This window comes from Sceloporus occidentalis, unplaced genomic scaffold (genome assembly GCF_023333645.1).
Source record: "Sceloporus occidentalis isolate IW3139 unplaced genomic scaffold, rSceOcc1.0.p SCAF_6, whole genome shotgun sequence".
Lineage (NCBI taxonomy): Eukaryota > Metazoa > Chordata > Lepidosauria > Squamata > Phrynosomatidae > Sceloporus > Sceloporus occidentalis.
In genome coordinates, this window is record NW_028316986.1 from 123,114,570 (window position 1) to 123,137,386 (window position 22,817).

The 22,817-nt window shown below is 40.3% G+C and overlaps 1 protein-coding gene across 2 annotated transcripts in view; it reads right to left on the bottom strand.

Moving 5' to 3' along the window:
• Nucleotides 1–1,264: 1,264 nt before the first annotated feature.
• Nucleotides 1,265–22,817, bottom strand: part of SH3BGRL2 (SH3 domain binding glutamate rich protein like 2) — a 48,038-nt gene continuing 26,485 nt past the window's right edge. For both annotated transcript variants that reach the window (XM_089530871.1, XM_089530872.1), the window contains exons 3-4: nt 6,017–6,097; nt 1,265–4,565 (exon numbers count right to left, since the gene is read on the bottom strand). In XM_089530871.1, coding sequence (XP_089386997.1) covers nt 4,551–4,565; nt 6,017–6,097 — 96 coding nt within the window. In that variant the 3' untranslated portion in view covers nt 1,265–4,550. The remainder of the gene's footprint in view (nt 4,566–6,016; nt 6,098–22,817) is intronic.

The window sequence follows — 22,817 nt, forward strand, 5'->3', positions numbered from 1 at the left end:
CTGGATGAGGGAAAACAAACTCAAGCAGAATCCAGAGAAAACGTTCATGATAGGTACTCCTGGTCAAGGGACGGAGATTTACCAACCAGTCCTGGATGGGGTCACACTTCCCCTAAAGGAAGAAGTTCACAGTTTGGGAGTACTCCTGGACTCATCTCTACAACTGCCATCTCAGGTGGAGGCGATGGCCAGGAGTGCTTAGTACCAACTTTGGCTGATACGTCAACTGCGTCCCTTCCTGGCCCAAAGGGACCCTGAAGCTGTAGTACACACAATGGTAATTTCTCATCTTGATTTCTGTAATGCGCTCTACATAGGGCTACCTTTGTATCAAGTTCAGAAGCTTCAATTGACCCAAAACGCTGCAGCCAGATTGGTCACAGGAACATCAAGATTTGACCATATTACTCCAATATTAAGATCTCTTCATTGGCTGCCGATCAGCTTCCGGGCGCAATACAAAGTGTTGGTTATTACCTTTAAAGCCCTACATGGCTTGGGCCCGAGTTATTTAAGGGAATGCCTCTCCCTACACAATCCATGCCACACTCTTAGAACATCAGGGAAGAAACTATTGGAACATATGAAAACTAGACTAACTACAACTTCCCATAAAGTGTTTACAGCCGCAGCCCCTAAATTATGAAACTTACCGGAAGAGATCAGTCTCATTACCACCAATTTAAAAAGGCACTTAAGACGGTTCTCTTCCAGCGGGCCTATCCACCTGACCTTTTATAGCTGGTTTTATGGAACATTCCCACTCTGACTTGATAGCACGGAAAATTGACAACGATTTGGCCTTTTTAGTGATTGGTAGTAATATTGGTGTTCTTTTACTAACTGTATTTTTAGATAATATTATATTTTGTATTGTGTTGTGGTTTTTATTCTTTGCTGTAATCTCACTTCGATCCACAGGGAGAGGTGGGAAATACAAATAAATTTTTTTATTATTATTATTACAAATGACAGGAAATTAAAGGATGAACACTAGAAGCTGCTTACAGTAAATCTTCCCCCAAACCTATTAGAAACCTTCAAAATCTAAATATATTACCTTTGTAAGCTTTTAATTTCTCTTCAACCAAGGTGCTCCACATGCTCTTGAGAGATCCTTCTGTTCTGGGCCATTTCACACATTACTTAGCATCAAGTTGTTTAAAGCAACAAATAGACACTTCAAAGAGTCATTCATGGCAACCTTTCAGCATTTGATTTGGCTGTGTGTGGTATTAAAGTGTATAAAAAATGCTAAGTCGCCTTTTTGGTCCAAAAGGTAACACAGAGATAATTTTATTAATAAATAAATGCCATCACAGATGACTGGAACAAATTAACCATGGTGCTGATTGACAGAGCGGGAGAGATGATGCTGGTTTAGCCACAACATACATAGGAACATAAGCACATCATTATAAGATGAGGAGACCATAAAAATGGCTAATTAAAATGTTTGTGAACAAAAGAAAGGAGGCTAAATTTTAAGACACACAAACTGAAAGAAGAATTACATTATTTTGGAAGAATTCCATTATTTTTTTTAAAAAACAAGGCTGTAAAATAATCCAAATAAAATGGAAAGATTTCAAGCATTTTACAAAAATTTAAAACGAACTGAAAAGCCTAATTTTGTACTTAGCAATCACCAGTGAGTTGATCGGTCTGGTACAGGCATAAAAACAAAACAACTTTTCATTCAACCTTGCATTCTAGTAGCATGCTCCCACTGCCATAAAAATAAAAATGTAAGGCATCTTGACAATGTTGTACCTTTTGCCCACAAACGTCACTGTAACTAAAATTAGCTAAGATCCAAGGTGCTACTTTAAGCATGCTGAAGAACTCGCATGTGCACAGTGGAATGGAAAACACAGTGGACTGTCAAGCCTTTTCCACCCTCCTCGTAACAAAAAAATTGTCCTCTTCCCTCCCCAAAGAACCTGCTTTTGGGGCTTCCCTGAGCTCTGAACACTTCAACAGGCCTCACTTATGCATTTCATTTTTACTTGCATTTGGAATATTTGAGCTTCTTCATGGTTGGTTCTGGGTGGCTTCTCTTTCACTTCTCTTATTCTGTCTTTTAGGACTTGAACTACTTTGTTACCCTGATCAAGAGGCTCCAGACTGAACTCACAGAGAGGGCACTTGACTAAAGAAGGGAAACTCTCACACATTCTGCTTGTGTGTGGGAGCACATGAAATGCAGAGCCAAATGCTGATTCAAGTCTTCTAGCCCTCTGCCCAAAGAAAGTCAGGGCTTATAGTCTCAGCAGCATCCAGCTACACCACTCCCACCATCAAATTAATTACAGTTGTTGAGGAAGGGTATTAGTTCTTAACTTTGAATGCACCCAGTTTCAATTCCATTGGGTTCTCTTTTTGCATTGCCTGTGTCAGCTAGGGTTGATGGGACTTACAGTCAACCTCTGGAGTTGTGCATAATTCCTATTCTTCTGCTACACAATAAACATAAGCTACAGTTTAGTTATGTGTTTTGCTTAATTCTCATTGAAATGAATGAGATTTAAGCTAATTATAACCAGCTCGCCCTAAAATAGCTTAAACACAACTTTCTCTGAGCACGAACTTCAACAAGTATTTCTCTTTGGGATAGTAGCATAAATGTGAACTTCACATATAAGCACCTACATTTTAAATTAGGGCTTGAAATTAGGATTTAGGATTTATGTAAACTGATACACTGGAATATCCAAATATTATTAGTTCTACATAAGAAACAATTCTGAGTGCTGCCAAAAGTTCAGTTCTGAAAGGAAAACTACTCCAGACTAAAATCCTGCTGATGGAGATCTTCCAATTACAACAGATGCAAAATCAGCAGCATCTGAATCTTTGTATTTGTAGTTCTGATATTTTCATTCTTCCCATGGTATAGGTAAGCATCCTGGGATGCAGGGACTGCAAGCTGTACACTGGCAAATCTAGTGGTCTTTTAGAACAGAGACACTTCATAAAGAAGCAAAGGGAAACCATGGAAAAGCATCCATATAGAAGCAACCACAAATTTAGGTTCAAACAGAAAAAAAAGAAAGTATTGGGAAACTGTTTTGACAAGAAGGCTGCTAAAAAATCTTTCCCCTCAAAATTGGCACAGTAGTGGGGCTTCAAATGATAAATAAAACTATTTTTAAAAAAAGTAAGCTATGCCATAATCCTATACACACTCACATGAGAATGGCTCTCAGTGGAAATTACTTCAGAGTAGAGATGCATTGGATTACATTACTATTGTTTCAATCCCACATTTTTCATTTAAATCAGGGAGACCGGGCACAAGGCCCTCCAAACATTGCTAGCCTACAACTCCCACAATCCTTTACCACTGGTTATGCTAGCTACAGGCACAGGCTGTTGTGTTCTAACAACATTTGGAGGGGTTACACATCCCTGATTTATAAGTATCAAAGATATACCACTTGGAAAGAATGTGCTATCCTTACTACTGATTATGGCTCATCACAGGAAGATCCTAAACATTCCAGCCTAATCCAGCACAACCAGGTAAAGTGACATATTTTGTGGACAGAAAATAACGCTTCTGTCTTTTGTAAAAAACAAAAACAAAAACCTCCTCATACCACCTTCCCTTTAAGGCAACAGAACTATTAACCTGCTTTAAATTCTGGTTTAAGTGCTTTCACAGGCTCTGGTTACATTCCATGGCACTATACAGGTTTTATCCTTTGTTCTGCCATGAATCTCACTGACAGCAATGATACTGTAAAATAGAGTAATAAATACTGAATTTATAAGTATCAACTTTGGCAAATGCATAGCTCAAAGTGAGAGACCCTGGCATTCATTCCCCTCTAGAGTTGAGATGTATGTCGTTGGATGCCTCACAGCAAATTCTTTCTCTGAGGCTGCATGAAGAGATTATTCTTAGTTTACAGTCAAAGCAAAGTCCTCAACCCTGGAGTGAGGTGTCATGTGCGGGAAGATTTTTGCCTTCATAATCTACAGCAACATGTCAGCCAGATGAGAGGTAAGATTTTCGATATTTGATTTTTCATGGGAAAAATACACCAGGGTCTATCAATAGCTATGAGCACATTTTCAGCACAATTAGATTTGGGGTGGGGGGGGATGTCAAAACCCTGCCTTTTTCGGATTTTGGATTATGTTTTTGGGAAGGTTATATTTTCGCAACTCAACACTGCTTATTTTCATGGTTAATTGTGTTGAAGGTCATGTCTGCTGCATCTCTCAGCTCAGAACCACTGAAGCTCTCACAATACAGACTGTATTATTCTAATGGAACATCACAGCCTTACTAGAACAATGGTCCCTGGCATTTACTTCAGATATGTTTGCAAAGAAGGGAGAGTACCCACCACCACCACCACCACTACCATTTACCCCAATTTGTTTCCACTGTCAAATTTCACTTCTTCAGTGTCAAGCAAAATATTGATGGTGCACATTGGCTTGTATCACAGTGATCCACTAGGGAAAGTGTTGTGTGCTGAACATCAAGGATTTCATTCACCCAGACAATGTGCTTGTTGAATCCTCAAGGAACTTTGTTAAGGCTCTGATTCCTATTTTTAAAAGAGTGAGAGAGAGAAACAAATTATATTGTTATCTATCCATCCATCCATCCATCCATCCATCTATCTATCTCACTCTGTAACCTGTTTAATTTCTAAAATGACTTAAGGAAAAATAGCCTGCAGAATTTCTTTACATAGAACCTATGTCATGGCATTATCCAATATTTGTTTGTTTGTTTATTGTTTTACTGTCACCAGACACTAAAACAATAAAGCTTCAAAACACAAGGCTTTAAAAAACCCTCACAACTATAGAAATAACATAATAATTTAAAAAAAGTAATGGAGGGAGTTAAAAACATGATGAAATAGAAATAAAACCCAGTAAATCAGAGGCTGAATCTGCTGAACTTAAAGGCCTTTTAAAATAGCTGAGTTTTTGTCATACTGTTGTTGGACTGGGACACTAGAAGATTGGGATTCAAATCCCTGCTGAGCCATAGAAACCCAGCCAGTGACCTTGCACAAGTCATACTGTCTCAGCCTCATAGAAAGGCAAAGCCAAGCCAAGCCAGCCCCCTCTGAACAAATCTTGCTGAGAAAACTTAGTGATAGGGTAGCCTTAAGGTCAACATAAGTCAGAAATGACCACACAACAACAATCTAAAAAGTTACATTTTCAGAGCCTTGCAGAAAGGACAGCATTCCACAAAATTTATACCCAATCCTAACATATACCTCCTAAACTTCAGAAAACACAAATCAGTAAGTTTGGATTTAGAATGGACAACAGAAGAGGACAGAAATGAAAGAAGGTGGTCCTTAAGGTACCCTGATCCAACACACTGTTGCTGTTTAATAAAAACAAAGGATTATGCCTATATGCCATGGTATAGGTGGCAGAGATTCCTCATGGAGAGTCCAAATGAATCAGCTACAAATGATTTGGTAATTCGCTATTACAGACAGAATAAGCCATGATCTGATTTGGCTATATTTCAAGAGGATCCAAAAAAAAAAAAATGCAACACACTTCAAAGGGAATGATTCCCTTTCCAGTTATAATGGCTCAACTTCTTGATGTTCTGTTAAGAGTTAAGCCCTAAAGAACTTGATTAACATCAGCTGAGTTAATCACACTTTGATCACAGGATCTAAATCCAATTGCAGAAACTAGTCTATATATACCATTGAGCCAATGAGTTAACTTTATGATTCTTAACCCCCTAAACTTGGTCCCAACTACAGCAGACCCATTAAATCAGTGACTTAGTAAGTCAGCACTTAGGTAATTCACTGATTCAAGGGTCTACTTAGTTGGGTGCCAAGCCTAAGGGGATAAGAATCATGAAGATAACAATTCTACTTTTTTCAAGTTCAGATACTGACAAGAACACCTCACGCTCCTTCATTTTATTTTACCTCTGGATCACAGAATGCACCATTTACTAGGAAAGAGATAGCACTTCAAATTATGCTTCAGATCATGAAATATTTACCTTTGATGCCAAACTAGGTTTCAACCCAAGAAATGTAAAGACAGTGTTGCTTTCCTTGGATTCAAAGAATGAGTCATAATCCTAAAGACATGAGAAGGAAGAAAAAAGGAAGAGTAAGATACATGTCAGTGTTTCAGTCACATTTCAATGCTTCAGTCACAGGGACAGAATAATTGGGTTACTGAGATTATATATATATATATATATATATATATATATATATATATAGTGTGTGTGTCTAGCATTGCTAAATCAATTAGCATAATCCCAGTCTCCTAATTACTTGACAATGTCTTATTTGTTACTGAACATATAGAGACCCAAAGATAAATAATCAATTAGTAAAGTAAGGATTTTACTATAAAGGACTCCTCCCAACAGATCATAGCAGATCAAAGGAACATAAAGAACTACTTGACATGGAAGCAAGTTCATCTAAACCAGAAATGGAAATATAATATCTTCATTGTAAGAAGGAAATTGCTTCATCATTTCACCAAACAACATCAAAGGACATATGCTGTCCTAGTTCTGGCCTACACCTTAGAAATCAGTTCTGCAAGCTTTCTTCACCATTAGCTTCATATTTTAAGTAGTGTTTTAAAAAGCGGGATAAAGTTTCCTATTTCTGGTCAGAATATCTAAAATTTCAAATAAAAATATCTGAAAAGCCCAATTCTCTGCACATCTATCCAGGAACAGGTATCAGTGAATTAAATGAGGTTTAGTCCCAGATATAAGTGGGCACAGGATTGCAGCTCACTTGGGGAGGTCCCAAAAACTATTGCAAAGAGATGCATAAACCTAAGGCAGATGCCTAAATAAAAGCTGAAAATCAAATGCAGGTTTGGCAAAGGCACTGTGCTATTTTATAGTTTTAAAATGATGGAATCCTGTTGGGCAATTATGAATGCATAACCTAGAGTTATCTACTTGTGACTGTTAAGTATTTGCAATCCCTACATTGCCTCTGGTTTAGGGGATAAGGACTGCGTCAGCACCCACTCTCCACTTACCAGGAAGCAGCCACTGGAATGGATGAGGGTCTGTTCCCCTGCCAATCAGGCAGCAACCCATTTACCCATCTTCCTGCAAGCAATTTCCAGTATGAGGGGGAACTGGAACAGGGATCCTCTTTCTGCCTGCCACATTGGAGATCTCATGGGAGAGGAGGGGACCCTCAGTTAGCTGCTTCCCAAGTGACTGGGAAACAATCAAAACAGCTGCTTCCCAGTAAATGGGGACTGGGAGGGATCAGAATGGGATTCATTGCACAGCACTACACTGTTTACACACACATAAATCTCTTGCAGGATTCTGGCCAATATTCTAATATGATTAAGGGTGACAAATGTCAGTAACTGCTGAACAATTGGAAATTGCAACAAAATCTTGTGTGTAGATATCACACAATTTGTTTAGCCAAGCATGTCACTCTGTTCAGGGCCCTCTCTCCAGTTTTCCATCTCCTCTAATGATTGATAAGAAATCTATACCTTGCCCAAGCCAGCATGGCATAGTGGTTTGAGTGCTGGACTGAAACCCACTGGGTGATCTTGGGCAAGTCACATGCTCTCATCTTCAAGGGCAAGCAATGGCACACCTCGTCTGAACAAATCTTGCCACGAAAAACCTTTCATAGGGTCACCATAAATCATAAACTGGGAATCAAAGTAGACTACAAATTGAACATGAATCAACAGTGCGATGCGGCAGCTAAAAAGGCCAATGCAATTTTAGGCTGCATCAATAGAAGTATAGTGTCTAGATCAAGGGAAGTAATAGTGCCACTCTATTCTGCTCTGGTCAGGCCCCATCTGGAATACTGTGTCCAGTTCTGGGCACCACAATTTAAAAAGGATGTTGAGAAACTGGAGCGTGTCCAAAGGAGGGAGACTAAAATGGTGAAGGGTCTGGAAACCATGCCCTATGGGGAACGACTTAGGGAGCTGGGGATGTTTAGCCTGGAGAGAAGAAGGTTAAGAGGTGATATAATAGCCCTGTTTAAATAATTTAAGGGGTGTCATATTGAGGAGGGAGCTAACTTGTTTTCTGCTGCTCCAGAGACTAGAACCCAGAGCAATGGATGCAAGCTAAAGGAAAAGAGATTCCACCTCAACATTAGGAGGAACTTCCTGACAGTTAGGGTTGTTTGACAGTGGAACACACTTCCTCGGAGTGTAGTGGAGTCTCCTTCCTTGGAGATCTTTAAGCAGAGGCTGGATGGCCATCTGTTGGAGATGCTTTGATCTGGATTTCCTGCATGGCAGGGGGTTGCACTGGATGGCCCTTGTGGTCTCTTCCAACTCTATGATTCTATGATAAACTACTTTTTTAAATAGGGTCGCCATTAGTCATGAACTACTTGAAGACACACACCAACAACTTATTTGACCGCCGAGCATACCAGTATTCAATATTCATTGTACTACCTTGAATAGTTTGTTTTGCATATGGCAATTTTTCCTTTTTGTCTGCATTTCTGCAAACCTTTTCGTTTGCATTTCTAGCCTCCTGATACATACCTCTCCTGTGTGCAGATGGTGCTGCTTTGATTACATAAGGACTGGGCTGTGAGAGAATGAATTCACAATTTACATATAGAATTTGAGCCTTACCAAACTGTCAGAGAAATGCTTAGAATCATCTCAAGTAGTAGTAATGCACTATAGGTGACTAGCACCATTGGACCCTTCTGTATACCCTCCAACTGTTCTGATTTGGCAGGGACAGCCCCAATTAAACCTCTGTCATCTCACCCTTTCAGCTGCTTTTACAATGCCCCAGCTTCTCTTTCTTCCTCTCACTTTCCCCTTTTGTCCTCAGTTAACTCCAATTGTTACAAATTGAGTCCAAAGTGCAAAAGTAATTGGTGTTCAATAAACTCAGGCTGGGGAGGTGGAGGAATCTTGCCCTTCCCAGTAGTGACAGAGGCTGGTGACAGGGGAGCCATAGTGGAGTTGTGCACATGGAAACTCCTATGCTACACATGTCCAGTTAGGACCTCAGCCGTAACATGTCACCTTCCAGGCAAACAAATCAATTTCTAAGAATAGTGCATCTGAAATTATTAACCATGTTTCAGTTATGCTCTCAGGCAGAAAGAGAGCTGCAAAAGGGCTTACTTTTTTGTTACAAAAAAAAATCCTAGTGTTGTCAAGTTGTGCATCCACTCAACTGTTAAGGAGTTAGGTTAGGAATGAGGAAAGTCTGGTCAGTTTCAGTGGTTTATCTGATGTGGGGGACTGGCTATTTCATTTCCGTAACAACCCAGGGCCTAGCACCATATTTGTGTCCACTGGCTAGAACTGTTTCTTTCTTTCCTTATAAACTCTCCATGGATCAGCAGCCAATGGCTTGTGGACCAGAACTGGTCCAGGGACCATCACTTTGAGTAGCACTACTCTCAGTATATCTTCATTAGTCCTGCCTTCTTGACAACTTTGTTCTGATGTTAAAATGATGAAGCTCCTTGGAGACAAACACAGGACAGGAATACATTAGCTGGATCACACCTTGTGTCTATCTCAAATGTTGTAGGACTGCAACTCCTAGCCAGCAAAGCCAGGAATGAAGATTGCAGGGAGCTGTAGTCCAACACCACCAGAAGGGTCACACTTTGCCTACTCCTGCTCTGCCTGAATGCCTTTTCACTTGATGCAATTCTAACAGTGGCATAAATGCTAGCCACTGTAGGAAGCAGAGTATCTTGCACAAGTTATAAAAGCAGGGTGAAAAGAGAGAAGGAGGAGGAGAAATATCACCTGATGGGTAATCAGCTGAATCAGACCCCCTGCTTCTCAGAGGCTTAATACACTGCCTTGCTCACAATGGGACTCACTTCCAGGCTGAAAGGGCAATTCCATTCTGTGGGAATGACAAATGAAAGCTCTTGCTAGGCACTGCTTTCAAGAGCTGATATTTTGACAAAGCCTTCAGAGTGTTTTAAAGGCTCACTTTTAGTTTCTGTTTGCCATCTATTTATTGCTTCCCCTGTTTCACTAACAACCTTATGCTTTGAATAGAGGCTTTGTTATTAAAGACTTAAAAGATTCAAAAGGAAAAGTCCTCTTTGCACAAAGTTCACATGCAAACAACTTGGACTGAAATGCCATCCTGCCACAAACCAATTCAGCTATGCAGGTTTTAATAGGAATCCACTATTGATATATTCCTGTCTGTCCAAAAAGTATAATGTCAATAAATAATTAGTATAAGAAGTAAGCATTGGGGAGGCATTTCAAAAGGAATATATAGGAAGTATTCCTGAGCATTTATACATCAAATAGCTATGCTGGCTGACCTGTTTTGGCTGTTAACCTAGTCTTCTAAGTGCTTTGATTAATAATACCCTTGGAGGAATCCTTTATTTAAATCATCTTCAGAAATATTTTTGCAGGATATCCCATTTATGGGGCCAACACTGTGCAGTGATTTGAGTGCTGGACCAGGAATCCATGAAACCAAAGTTCAAATTGTCACTTAGCCATGGAAACCAACCTTGGGCAAGTCACACTCTTTCAGCCTTAAGAAGGCAATAGTAATCATCCTTCTGACTATAATACTTAAGTCAAAGTCTATGTGAAGGCACAAAGCAACAATCCCACAGTGCCAGTTCAAAGAGTTCTCCCATGCATATATTTCTGGGCGCAGTACAAGGTGTTGATTATTACCTTTACAGCCCTACATGGCTCGGGCCCAAATTACTTGCGAGAACGCCTCTCCCTACATAATCTGCCCCGCACACTCAGAACATCTGGCAAGAATCTATTGGAACATTATAACACGAGATTAATATCGACTTCCCATAGAGCATTCACAGCCGCTGTCCCCACATTGCGGAATAGTCTACCAGAAGAGATCCGTCTTATTACAACCATAGATGCCTTCAAGAAAGCACTTAAGACAGATCTCTTCCAGCGGGAATATCCACCTGATTCTATATAAAACCATAATTAATGCTCCACTCCCAATAACATTCATAGGACTACAGTTGCTTATATATTTTAAGGAACTAATAGGAAAGTTTAATTCATTGTTAGCATTTTATAGTTTATATTTGTATTGTACTGTATTTTTAATATGATGTAATCCCACTTCGATCTTTGGATAAGCAGGAAACACAAATAAAAATTATTATTATTATTATTATTATTAGTCTAGAACTTTTTTTGGGGGGATGACCAAAAAACCTGAGTTGACTTATGCACAGGTGAATGCAAGCATTGTACTTATAAAAACTCATATATATATATAAAAAAGGAATCATCCCCTTCTCTGAGTGGCAACAGGTGAGAACTTGGAAAAACCTAAAAGAAGCACCAACCTCCTTTAGTCTCTCCACTGTGGCACTACTTCTGACCTTTTTGAATGCCTAGGAAAGAAAATGGTACCAGTGGCAGCTCTTTGACACTTCCCCTCAAAGGAGCACGGAGAGAAATTAGGGCAGGTTACAGACCGCCATTAGGGACGTCCTGAGGACGTCCCAGTTTGAAAAAGGGGCGTCTCTTCCAGACACCCCTAACCCTATCATGGACAGAGTCCGTGACAAATGGCAGCAGCCGTTCCACACGGCCGCCGCCATATTGACGTAGCGGACACTGTGCGTCCGCACACCGTGCCCCGGAAGTGACGCCGCGAGTGCGCGACTAGCGCCTCACGGCGTCTCTTCCGGGGCCCAGGAAGGAGCGCGATTTCCACGCTCCTTCCTCGGAGTGTCCAGGAGCCGCGCAGTTTGGCCGCTGCGGCTCCCGGACGCTGCAAGCGGAGGCGGAGCCAGACCACCGCAATCCGGCGGTCTGTAACACGCCCAGGTTTCCAAGGATTTGGATAAGATATTGCTGCATGTTTGTCAGCTTTTCTGGGTTAAAATGAGGCAAAGTTATCACATTAAAGTTAAAGGCTACAATCACTGCTAACAGTCACTATTTGCTTTGCCTTTTCATCCTTTTTGACATGTATGTATTTTCCTATCCTCACCCATGCCTTGGCACTTCTCCCATACTTCACACAGCCACCATTTACCATAGATCCCTCTTCATCCACCCAGCCTTTAGGCCAGTACTTCTCAAATAGTGGGGCGGGCCCCCCAGGGGGGGCGCGAGGCTCCGTAAAGGGGGGCGCAAGGCTCTGTTATGCAGAGGTGTACTTACAACAATTTTATAGACAAATGATACTATTTACAGTCGCGTGGGGGGCGCGAAATATTTTCTTCTTCCTAGGGGGGCATGACAGAAAATAATTGAGAAGCACTGCTTTAGGCTGAGCACAAACAGTTATGTCTGCCAGAATTTTATAAGTTCTTTGGCATCGTATTCCCTTGCTTCAGCCTTTACATACTTTATAATATGCCCCTAAGTTTTACCTTCGACTTATCCACAAATCATATCAAAATTCATAATTTTGCCCCCCCAAACCTGCCCTTGATTTATACATGAGGTCAACTATAAGCAAGTACATATGGTAATCTTCAAAAGCTTAAGCTACCAACGATTTTCTCTGTTTATCTCAATGGTGCTACAAGATCCCTTTGCATCAAGAAAGGGTTGTTTCCAAACCCAAAAAATGTCTGTGTCAAGAGAAAGAGAATATAAAGAAAAATCAGTGAAAATTCAATTTCCCACCTTTTCTTCTCATCTACATTTCCTCCATTATCTGTTCTTAATTCAGTTTTTAGACCTTATGTGTGTGTGTGCCTGTGTGTGAGAAAGAGAGACATGAGAGTATGAGAAAGCGTATAGAAACTGTATGAATGTGTGAGAGTTTCAGGCTAGTGTGGAGGGGAAACCAGCAGTTAGGGGAAGGATTCATTCTTTCCTGCAAATCTTCCATTTCCACTTCCACCTAATGTTGCTTTTCAAAACAAACCTCCTCAACATGTTCTGCCAATAAATCAGGTTACTCTCAGCACCCTCATATGGGAACAATTTCTTCTCCATATAGCTACCAATCTACCTTAGATGATTGTAAAGAATAGAATAATATATCCAAAGATCCTTGAAAACCCAAATACTGTATATAAAAGCCAAGTAGTGCAGTTAGGGTTATCATAGTCAAGGAGAACAGGGATAGGAAAAGAGTGGCTTATCCAGCTATTTCTGCTGGCCTCCAATATCTGGAAGGCCCCAAGTGTGTATCTCTACTCTAAAGGAATCGAAATATCCCCCTAAACATACACATATGTAAGTAAATCAACAGAAAAATGCTATGTATCACAGTTACAAACTAGGTAATCTGAAAACAGGACAAAAATACAGTTGAAAAATAGGAAGCCAGTTAAGTGCATTATAATTTTTCATCTAATAATTTTCCATGTTTTAGGGACTGACTTAAGCATTTCACCTGTCAGATAAATAATGTGATTACATGAAACAGGCTCACCAAATGTGATTTGCTGCCTGCAGAGCTTACAAGACATGGCATGCAAGTTAGTTTGCTAATTACCTGGAAAGAGATGCAAATCAACTTGGGAGTATGTCTGCCCTCTTCCCTGGTGCTCAAAAGAAGTATTCACCGCAGAGGTATTAGAAATACAGTTCACTGAAGAAAAGCAGCCTGCCAGCATTATAACCAAACATCTATCACTACTTTATTTGACCCAGCATATGAACAGGAGAGTAGAAGATGAAAGATTCTGGGAAACTCTGGCTAAATTTAATTAGCTTTGCCCAGGCTGCCACCTAAATTCTAGGTCTCAAAAGAAAGCTAATGCTAAATTCATCAAAGTTCGGCTAATTTTTAGGAATTTGCTACATGCAGGATGGATGATCACAAGTATGAGTTTGGAGGAGTTGGGCAGAGCAGTGGAGGACAGGAAGTCTTGCAGATGTCTCATCAGGAGGGTCGTCATGGGTTGAGATCAATAGGAGGGCAATTAACAACAACAAAACAAAGACACATTTGCAAGGCAACAACCAGAGTCTTTAGCAATAAGCTCCCTGAGAATAGGAATGATCATACATTGGGAAGGACAAGAGAAACACAGAACTACTACAGAAATCTTTTTGTATTATTAGGAGACAACGACTCATCAATAAATGTTATGTATATTAACTGGCAGCTTTTAATTATGTGTTGCAAATCTTCTTTGGTACCTAGGCAGTTAGCCATGGTATGACTAAACTTAGGTAACTTGTAGAATGAGAACAAGGTATGAAAAAAGAGAGAGAGAATTTGCTGAGTATTTCCCTGGAGGGATACGGGTGGTCATAGCAAGTTCCCCAGGTAAATAAATTTTGTGGTATGCCTTGTTTTGCTATCAATATGCCCTCCAATGAATACCAGGTGTCATAGACTATATTTCAGAGGAAGGTACTGGCCAAACTACCTCTGAGTATTCCTCGCCTAGGAAAGCCCTATGAAATTCAAGGGGTCGCCATAAGTCAACAGGTGACTTTAGGGCACATAGACACACACACAAGAACTGTACATGAACAGGGCAGCAGAGGCTTTCCTCCATTGACTGCCCATCTGATTTTTGGTAGCAAAGGAGATAGGTCTCAGATGACAACCTGAAAAAGAAGGTGGGTTCCTGAGGGAATAGGAGATAACTGGGTTACTTAAGATTTCTAAGAACATTTGCAACACATATTGGAAAATCCTGAAAAACAAACACTTCAGAAAAGTGTTATCTATAAACAAAGCTTTAAAAAAGTGCCCAGTGCCCATGGGGACTGAGGCAGTGTGCAAAATGACAAAGTTGTTGTCCACATAATTAACTTCCAAACTCTGTCTAAAGCACAAATGGCTGCTGCTCTTACATGGACTGTCCAGCAACAGTAGTGCTCTGATCAGTAATCTTAGTGGGGGTGGGATATAATCTGAAGATATTGGCTATGATACAGTTGGGCATGAAATTCATGAGGTTACCATAGGTTGACAGTTGACATGAAGGCACATACACACAGGACCAGTCAGTTTTTGCCACAGGAACTGGCAAAACCATCTCTAAGTTTTCTTTGCCTAAGAAAACTCTATGAAATTCATGGGGTCACCATAAGTGTGCAGGTGACCTGAAGGCAGATACATACATACACACACACACACACACCCCTCTTGAAAAGCCACTATAAGAAAACAACTTCCTGCTGTGTTTGCTCAAGTGCCCCACATCCACTGAGAAATCCCAACTGCCCTTTTAGTTTGTGAGCCTGCACATTAGCTTTTATCATACACCAGGAGAGAGAATCACATGAGATGCTGTTGGACTGTAACTCCCAACAGCCTAGCCAACATAGCCAATAGTGAAGCAAGTTGTAGTCTAGCAGTATCTGGAGGACTATATGATTCCCATCCCAACCATGCACAAAATATTTCCAGCTGCATGTGTTAGATGACGTGGGTCACAGTTTATCAAAGCCAAGTAAAACTGGGTTGTCTTCATAGCACCCCAAGCCGCTTTGCTGTTTTGGCTAGAGTGGCATGGCAACCTCTGCCCCCAATTTTTCCATTTCTTTACTCCAGTGTAAATCCTTTTGCATTCAATATATTTTACGTCCAGGTAAGTAGGGGTAGGATTACATCCTCAGGCTGAGAAGACTGTACAGGGGCCCTTTCATATTACACAATTACAATACTATAATTCCACTTTAACCTCTGTGCATCCTGGGTTTTGTAGTTTGGTCAGAAAACTAGAGACATTCTCTGGCTGAGAGTCCTAAATGATCCTCCCTAAACTGCCAATCCCAGATTCCATAGGAAAAAAATCATGGCAGTTAAAGTAGAATGGTAGTGCAACTGTGCAATGTGAAGGGCCCAGGATTGCACAGTGTTATGTTTGTTTTTATTTAGTTAAATTTCTACATAAACAACCTTAATACTATAACCTTTGTTCAAGCTGGAAATGATACAGGGAAAGGCATCATGGAGTCCCAGCCTTTTCTCTGACATCAAGATTCATCCAGTGTTTAATAGTAGCACTATCACCATGGAGAGTTCTCCTCTTGATATTGACAATTGTGTCTATTGTTTGAGAATTTGTGAAAGACAGGGCAGCTGCTGTTTAATGCTGGCTTGCTAATTATTTCTTACTGTTCACTTGGACATTCCCCTAACTCTTTGTTGTCCATACCTCTGGGCTCCGGTCACTTCTGGCTACATGCTATTAGGGGCAAGGACAAGAGTTGCGTGTTGCTACAGTGGTAAAACAGAACGCATGGCCCATTTGTGTGCTGCCAGAAATCCTTGGGCAATACTACAGTTATCCTCAAAGCAACACAACTCTTATCACTAAAACGTCAGGTAGGATATACTCACAAGAGCACATCCAACACATCTTTTTGATTAAAAAGAAAAAACAGACCTCTTCACGACTTCTCAGACAGATACTAACTTTTATAGAAACAAATCTGTAATGCAGAGAGGGGGAAAATCAACTGCCAAGTGTGTTATTTTGAACATAAAGCTGGCAGGAAAAGAAGTTAAAGTCTCCCTCACCTTTTATTTCCCCTCACCTCTCTGATAAAGAAATAATAGTAGAGACTTCTGTTATATAGTTAAAGATTGAACTGTTATACAGTTAAAGATTTAAAAATGGAAATCAAAAGAAAGCCAAAACAATTTGGAGTTTCTGCTGTGAACAACCACTCAGAGAAGCATGAACATCTTTAACACCTGCTAAGCACACAGGGATGTCAAATCCAATGAAGGTATTTTGATGTGAGGATCAAGGATGAACAACTGCACCAGGGATGGGAGCCAGCTTATGGCTTGCGTCCTCTAGCATCTCACCAGTTTTACTTTAGCCTTATTTTTGTCACTTCCACTTATGTTGTTGTTATTACAGTATATGCCTTCAAGTCTCATGGTGACCCTAAGCTGAACCTATCATGGGGTTCTCTTGGCAAGATTTGTTCAGAGAAGGTTTGCCATTGCCTTCCCCTGAGGCTGAGAGCATGTAGCTTGCTTTATTTTCTATTAATTTTCAACAATTCTTCTGTTTAGGGGGATGATAGGCAGAATTAAACACAAACATGATGTTTGGAGAGCTGCTTAGGCAGTCCTCAAGCAATTTAATTTTAATTTAAAACTGGGGCACCCAGGGGCTCTGGGATGTTGAGAAGCCAGGAAAATGGGTGTTGGGGTTGTATGTGACCCGACCTCACCCCTGTGATGCTAAATGATCATGTTGCTGAGTGTTTTAAAGAATGCTCCAGTTATTGTTATCTGCATCCTATCTCTCTTCCTATGGGCTCAGGGGAACACACAGGGTTTTCCTCCCAGCTTTAGCCTCACAACAACCCTATGACTATGAGGTAGGTCAAGCAGAAACAACAATGAGTTTTGTGGCTCAGGGTTTGCTTCTGTCCTCACTGCTTCTGTCCTCACTACTGAAATATCTGCACTATAAAGGTATCCATTTCATACTACTTTAATCACAAATGCTCCCTCTTAAAGATTCATTTGGGATTTGCAGCATGGTGAGGTATACAGAATTCTCTGCTAGAGATCTCTAGCACACTCCTCTGAACTACAGCTCCAAAGGATGGGAAGGCTTGAGCCTTCCAAATGTAGCTCAACTATTACCCTCATGATCCTTCACCACAAACAGGGACTAATTATTCATTCTATAGGAATACAAAAGGGAACATTCATAAATGAGCATTCAGGCATGACAGTCTTTTGGGCAGCATTAACTACTTAGCTATGGCCATTTCATAATAGAGTTCCATTACAGAAATTATACTGATTGCACTATGCAAAGCAAACAGCTGTGTATGTTTATTTCACATAACATTTGCTGACAAGGAAAGCACACATGCTGTCTTTAAAACGTCGCAAGGGAAGCATTCCAGATATATTAAGTATAGTCAGGGATGATGGGAGTTGTTGCTCTTCACCTCTGGCTCGAACTCACCACCTTGTTACGCACCGGCGCTGACCAGTTTTGGCCAGTGGTTAAAGCTTTGCTCTAAAGCAGCAGAGTTACAGAGAATAGGCTGAAGACCCTGACAAACTCTCCAAGCCTTCTCACTCTTGCTTCCACAGAAGTCTTCCCACTTCTTCAGGATCCAGCTGGCTCTTGTATCTTCACTCAAGACACCAGACAACTCAGTAGTCTTAATATAAAAGATCTACTTTATTCTACTATATACAGCTCCAAAACTATCCAACACAACTCCTCACTACTATCCACTACTACCCACAAAATACATTGGGATTCATAGCCATTATTATAGTCATTGCAAAATACCACCCACTGTTGTCTGTTTCCACCCAGTGGGCGTGTACACCATTCTCATTGGTTCTCTTGGTTCATCCCACAATTAATGATTTCATCATTTCACCTTGTCCACTTAACAATTCTCAGGTGTGTTCAATTATCCACTTTACATTTCTGTCCTTGGCATTTAGGACTTGTTAATTCCATTACCTTTTACACCTGTGTGGCTTCTAATTGCTTCTGCTGAGTCATCCTGACTCTCACATACATGTTTTATTTCATTCACTGTATATCCCATGTTGCATTTTCCTTAACAATCCCCTCCGAAATAAAATATTGTATGTGACTTACATTGTCATTCCAACCATTTGTGTCAACCTTTCATGTTTTTCCACTGTTAGTGCTTTAGTAAACAAATCTGCTATGTTATTTTGTGTTTCTATGTATCTCAACTCTATTTCTCCTTTTTGAACCATGTCTCTTACATTTTGGTACCTTACACCCACATATTTGGTTCTGTTCTTTAAACTTTCTGTTTCAGCCATCGCTATGCATGATTGTGAGTCTTCCTGAATTTCTACAGGTACTCTGAAATTTTCGTTTAAGTCATTTAACAATTGTTCAAGCCATTGTACCTCGTTCACAATTTCGTTCAAAGCTGCAAATTCTGCCTCAGATGTGCTTAATGCTATGTTTGTTTGTTTTCTGCTTCTCCATACTATTGGGCTTTCACTAAATTTGATTATCATTCCTGTAACTGACTTCTTGTCTCCTAATTCTGAAGCAAATGAACTGTCTACATAGCAATCTAAATCTGCATTACTGCTTCTGATGATTAACTTTTTGTCTAGGGTCCCTTTCAAATATCTTAGTAAGTGTTTTACAGCTGTCCAATGCTCAACCTTAGGATCACAAAGTCTTCTAGATAAAACGTTCACAGCATACGAAATGTCTGGTCTAGTGTGGCAAGAAACGAATTGTAGAGATCCTATTATGCTCCTGAAAAATGTCTTGTCCTCAAAATCTCTGGTTGTTGGTTCAGATACGAAACCAGTTGTCATTGGAGCTTTAACTACCTTAGCATTCTGTAATACACACTTTTCAATCAAGTTTTCAATCTTCTTTCTCTGACTTAATAAACAATGACCTTCTTGTGTCCATTCAACATTAATGCCTAAATAAGACTTCAACAAACCTAAATCTTTTAAAACAAATTTCTCTGACAATTCTCTCTTAACTGACTCTATTTCCTGTTTTGACTTTGCTGCCACGCACAAATCATCCACATAAATCACTAACACTATGTCTCCTTTTGTATAAACACAAGCATCTGCAACGCTTCTCTTGTATCCTAGCTTAACTAGCTCATCATTAATGCACAAATTCCAAGCTCTGGCACTCTGTTTTAAACCATATAATGCCTTCTTCAATCTATAAACTTTCTGACTTCCATTCTCCTCAAAACCTTGTGGCTGTTCCATAAAAATTTCTTCATCCAAAGTTGCATTTAAATAAGCTGTTTCAAAATCAAAGTGTTCGACAACTAGATTCCTTCTTGCTGCTACTGCTAACACCATTCTCAAACTTTCTGGCTTTGCTGTTGGAGAGTAAGTCTTGTCAAAATTCTCATACTGTTGCTGTGCAAAACCCTTAGCTACTAACCTAGCTTTGTACTTAATGCTTCCATCAGGCATTTCCTTTCTTTTATACACCCATTTACAACCAATCACTTTCTTATCTATGGGTCTATCAACAATTTCAAACACATTTTTGTTCACCAAGCAACTAAATTCACTATCCATTGCTTCACACCATCTTTCCTGTTCTTCCCTAGAAAAAGTTTCTAATTCTTCAAAACTCTCAGGTTCTTCTACAACTGTACAAGCTCTTGCCTGTGTCACAACAAATCTATCTGGTGACTTTCTAACTCTGTGACTACGCCTGGGTATGAATTCTGTCGTTCTGCCTCTCTCCTCATCACTGTCTGCACTAGAAGTGGTTGTTTTTCGGCTAAATCTTTTGTCTTCTGTCATTCTAGTGGTTACTGGTCTTGTTTGTGTCTCCCCATCAGAGGTACTACCACTACTGCTAGTAGAGGCTTCTGGCTTGACTGAAACCCCTCCGTTTCCTGAAGTTGGTTCAGTCTGGGCTTCCTGCTCACTTGAGCTACCTAACCTCAAGAACACTTCCTTGTTGGCATGCAGCTTGTCCCAGCCAGCATGTCTTTCAAAATTTGCAGACCTGGAGTACTGCACTTCTCTTCCTCCCAAATGAAATTTGTAGCTGTTCCCTGAGTACCCTAAGAACATAAGCCTTTTACTCTTGGGTTCTCCTTTCCTTCTAAAACAAGCAGGTATGTATACATGTGCATATTGTCCAAAAACTCTTAAGTATTTAAAATTTGGCACTCTCCCATACAATACCCTGTAGGGAATGTCTTCAATCTCTGAATGAAACAACCTGTTACTTATATGTATGGCAGTCAGAGTAGCTTCACCCCAGAAGCTGTCTCCTACTCCGGCATATGCCATCAAGCAAGCAGATATCCTTTTAATGTCTTGGATTTTTCTTTCTGCTAAACCATCCTCACTTGGACAAGCAGGGTTGGTGGTTTCATGTCTTATCCCCACCTTCTGAACCAATTATACAGCTGGTTGTTTAAAAATTCGCCACCTCTATCTGTAACAATTGTCCCAACTCTGCTATCAAATTGTCTTTCTACCATTCTTACCCATGCTTTTAAACTTTGCCCAGCATCAGACTTATTTTTCAATATTCTTACAAAAGCATACCTTGAAAATCTGTCCACAATTACTAGGAAATATTTGCTTCCTCCTAAAGACAAACAATTTGCTTGGGCTACATCAGCATGTACAAACTGAAATGGTCTTTGAGCAATTCTTTTGGATTTCTTAGCAACTGGAAAAGCTCTGACCTTCACTTGGTTACAAACAGTACAGTCTAAATGATTTTTACATTCTGCTACTTTTAGATCTGGACACATGCTTATTAAATTCTTTAAACACTTGAAACTAGCATGGCCAAATTTTCTGTGGAGCTCATGTATGCAGTCTTTGTGCAATGGAACATTATCAATACTATTAGCATTCTCAACTTTGTAATTATCAACATTTTCTTCTAAGAAATAAAGCTTATCCTTTTTCAAACCTATACCACGCAATTCCCCATTCAATGTTATTTTACACAGATTCTTTTCAAATGTGACTATGTAGTCTCTGTCTGTTAATCTGCTCACTGATAACAAATTGTTTTCTAATTCTTTCACATGCAAAACATCATTAAAGTTTTCTTTTAGCCCTGGAATGTAAACTGTTCCCATTTGATTTACAGTACTGAGCTCATTCCCATCAGCCAAAACCACAGCATTTACATTGGCTGGCTTTCTATCACTAATTAAGTTAATGTTATTACACATGGAGGACGAGGCTCCTGAATCTACAAGCCACTTAGAGTTTGCATTTTGTTTTTCTTTTATCATGGTCGCAAACCCCTTATTATTATTTCTATTGTCCGTCAAAAATGGCGGCTTGGACTGCTTCTGCCTCTGGTCGTGCCGTGGTTGCCATCTGCTCTCTTGCTTGCTTCTGTCAGCAGCCAAGTGCTTGCAGTGCCTCTGCAGATGTCCTATCTTCTTGCAGTAGAAACATTTACTTTGCTCCCTCGAAGAAGCTGCCTGCTCCAGCCCACGCACATCAGGCTTGGCTTGCTCACTTGGCACGCTCTTAGAAGTTGCTGCGTCATTCCTCTCAGACAGTCTCCTCTGGTTCTCTTCCAGAATTTTGGCCACAACTAAGTCTCTCGTTAGTTCTTCTGCCGGTAGGTTCTGCAAAGCATTGGTAATGTTGCTCCAAGTAGGATCTAATGATTCAATCAAAATATAACACTGCTGTTCTCTACTTATTTCAACTCCTCTTAGCTCAGCCTGCACAAACAAGTTTTGCATTGTTTTTAAATGTTCTATCACACACTGCCCTTTTGCCATCTTCTGCCTATAAATTCTCTTAGACGATAGCATTTTTGCAAAGGCAGTCGAAGGAGTGTGTAGTCTTTGAAGTGTTTCCCACACATCTTTCGCGGTCTGTTTATCCCTTACGTCATTAATCAAGTCTTCTTCCAGCATTAGAAAAAAACAAGCTTTGGCTTTGTTATCTTTTTCTTTCGTGGCTGCATTTGCTGCGGCTGGCAGCCCGGCTTCAACAGTTGCCCACAAACTTTCTTTTACTAGTAGTGACTGAGCATAAATCTTCCAGGTGGAGTAGTTGCTTCTGTTCAATTTACTAAACTTCAAAATCTCCATCTTAATTTGTGCAGTGACTCAATTGACACAGTCCTTCTGAGTATGCACAGCTGACCCCTTTTGGGCTTAATCAAAACACAGGAGGAGTTACTCACGGAGCTTATCAGTGCAGCGCAAACAGCTTGCTCTGATCTGTCTTCCACAAAACTGTCTTCCACTCTCTGGAACTTTCAGCTTCTGTGGATGCTGGGTGCTGCAGTATCTGGGCCCATAACCCTTGTCAGGGATGATGGGAGTTGTTGCTCTTCACCTCTGGCTCGAACTCACCACCTTGTTACGCACCGGCGCTGACCAGTTTTGGCCAGTGGTTAAAGCTTTGCTCT